The 2,788-nt window shown below is 62.8% G+C and overlaps 1 protein-coding gene across 1 annotated transcript; it reads left to right on the top strand.

Moving 5' to 3' along the window:
* Nucleotides 1–502: 502 nt before the first annotated feature.
* LOC144737609 (beta-1,3-galactosyl-O-glycosyl-glycoprotein beta-1,6-N-acetylglucosaminyltransferase-like) lies at nt 503–2,788 on the top strand. Its single transcript, XM_078620373.1, has 2 exons — nt 503–604; nt 1,445–2,788. The coding sequence occupies exon 2, from the start codon at nt 1,448–1,450 to the stop codon at nt 2,777–2,779; it is 1,332 nt and encodes a 443-aa protein (XP_078476499.1). The 5' UTR covers nt 503–604; nt 1,445–1,447; the 3' UTR covers nt 2,780–2,788.

Here is a 2,788-nt window from a genome sequence, read left to right as displayed (position 1 = left end):
AATCATCCCTCCCCCCCTCCTCCTCATCCGCCTCCTCCTCCCCCTCCTCCTACCTATCCTCCTCCTCCTCCCGTACCAGCGTGGACGGCACACTCATGTTCAACTTCTGAAGCGCTCACTCGTCACCGTGGCGTGCGCGATGACCACCACAACCACGTGACTTTTATTTTGTGTTGTGTGCGGTGCTTTTAGCGCCACAGCGCGTCGATTTATAGCGTTATTTTCATTTGTTTGCTGGTGACTTTGTGTATTTCATATCGAAATCGCCTCCAGTGCTTTTGCTGCTGGCGGCAATAAAAGTTCTTTAAAAGTCAAAAGTCTCCCCCTCCTCCTCCTTCTCCCCCTCCTCCCCCTCCTCCTCCTCTCCCTCCTCCTCCTCCGCCTCCCTCCCTCCCCTCCCTCCATCCCTCACACTCCTCCATCCACCTCTCATCTCCTGTCACCACCACCACCCCCACCACCCTCACCACCACCACTCCCACTACCGCCACCACCACCCCCACCACCCACCACCACCACCCATCGTGAGAGGGGTCCTCCTCATCATTCAACATCTGGGAGGCGCGGGAGAGTAGCGGAGGGAACGCGCCGGGTGAGCCCCAAGGTAGGAGCGAGTCAAGACGCCGGTGGCTGGAAAGATGTTGACTCCCTCGCCTGGTGTACAGGAGGTCGTGGGTTCGATCCGGACCCTGACGATGCCTGTAGCCACTGTAGCTAGTGAGGTGTTGACTACCTCGCCTGGTACACAAGAGTCTGTGGGTTCGATCCATAGACCCTGACGATGCCTGCTGCTGTACAATTGAAGTCTGCGTCTCTCTCTCCCCGTGGTGAGATGTTGACTACCTCGCCTGGTACACAGGAGGTCGTGGGTTCGATCTCAGACCCTGACGATGCCTGCTGCTGTATATTTGGAGTCTGCGTCTCCCTATCTCTTCCCGTGGTGAGATGTTAACTACCTCGCTTGGTACACAGGAGATCGTGGGTTCGATCCAGGATCCTGACGATGCCTGCTGCTGTACAATTGTAGTCTGCGTCTCTCTCTCACCGTGGTGAGATGTTGACTACCTCGCCTAGTACATAGGAGGTCGTGGGTTCGATCCCGATCTTGACGATACCCGCGGCTGTATATTTGGAGTCTGCGTCTCTCTCTTCTCATGGTGGGATGTTGACTACTTCGCCTGGTGTGCAGGAGGTCGTGGGTTCGATCCCGATCCTGACGATGTCTGCTGGGTGTTCGTAATTGAGGGCATCTGTACATTGAGGACCGCCTTATAACGGCGCGCGTTTTGTGTCGTGCGAAAAGTGTTCCCCCGCATGGAAGAACATCCGCTCGGTAGTGAACACCTCGGCGCGTTTAGTGACCGGCCGTCATACCCCGTTCACCGCACACGTCTCGACTTCCCACTTCCCTCACCCGCCCCCCCCCCCGTGCCCACCCCCCCAGACCATGAAGATGAGGAAGGGGACCTTGGCGCGGTGCGCGCTGCTGTGCCTTCTCGGCACCGGGCTCACCGTCTCCTTCATCACGGTCGCCCCGCGCGTCCTGAAGGGCGTGGGGCCGCGCTCCCTGCCGACGACGCGCGTCCGGGGATCGGCGGGGGACAACCGGAGCCGCCTGCTGCTCCACGAGGGCGACCCCCTGTTCCCCGTCGACTGCAAGGCAGTGGTGCGCGGCGACGAGGAAGAGGTGAACCGCGCCGAGCTCCTGCACATAACTGTGGCGTACAAGGCGCGGCAGAAGCCCCTGGACGAGCGTGGCCTGCTGAACGCGACGCAAGACTGTGTCGCCTTCAAGCGCGAGCGGCGCTACTTTACCTCGCCGCTGAGCCGCGAGGAGGCGGCCTTCCCCATCGCCTATGCCATCGTTGTCCACCACCGCGTGGACATGCTGGAGAGGCTGCTGCGTGCCATCTACGCGCCGCAGAACCTCTACTGCCTCCACGTGGACGCCAAGTCCCCCCGGGCCTACCTGGAGGCGGCGCGCGCCCTCGCCGCCTGCTTCCCAAACGTGTTCGTGGCCCGCCGGCTGGAGACGGTGGTCTACGCCTCGTGGTCGCGCGTGCAGGCCGACCTCAACTGCATGCGCGAGCTGGTGGAGCGGGCCGATGAGTACCCCTGGAGGTACTTCATCAACCTCTGCGGCCTCGACTTCCCCATCAAGACCAACCTGGAGATTGTGCGGGCGCTGCATGGGCTGCACGGCCGCAACTGCTTGGAGTCGAGGGCCATCGCGTACCAGACGTGGCGCTGGCAGAACCACTTCGAGGTCGTGAACGGCAACGTGGAAATCACGAAGGTCTTGAAGTCCCCGCCGCCCATCCCGTCGCCGATGTTCGCCGGCAACACGTACATCCTGGTGACGCGCGCCTTCGTCGAGCACGTGCTGAGCGACCCCACGGCCCGGGCCCTCGCCGAGTGGGAGAAGGACACCTACAGCCCCGACGAGCACATGTGGGCGACGCTCCAGCGGATGCCCGGGGTACCCGGCTCGCGCCCCATTCACCGCAAGCACGACGTGGACGCCGTCGTGTCGATCGCGCGCCTCGTGCGTTGGGGCGACCGCGAGGGCGAGAACCTCGCGGGCGGCGTCTACCCGCAATGCAGGGGCCCCCACGTCCGCGCCGTCTGCGTCAACACCGCGGGCGACCTGGCCTGGGTGTTGCAGCAGCGTCACCTATTCGTCAACAAGGTCGACTCGGCCGTCGACCCCGTGGCCGTCCGTTGCCTCGAGGAACACCTGAGGCGCAGGGCGCTCGGGGAGGCAAGCGAAGTGCTCTGATGGTGCCGC

This window comes from Lampetra planeri, chromosome 72 (assembly GCF_965212315.1).
Source record: "Lampetra planeri chromosome 72, kcLamPlan1.2.h2, whole genome shotgun sequence".
Taxonomy (NCBI): Eukaryota; Metazoa; Chordata; class Hyperoartia; order Petromyzontiformes; family Petromyzontidae; genus Lampetra; species Lampetra planeri.
The sequence above is the reverse complement of the archived record's forward strand: the minus strand, read 5'-3'. Positions and strand labels throughout refer to the sequence as shown.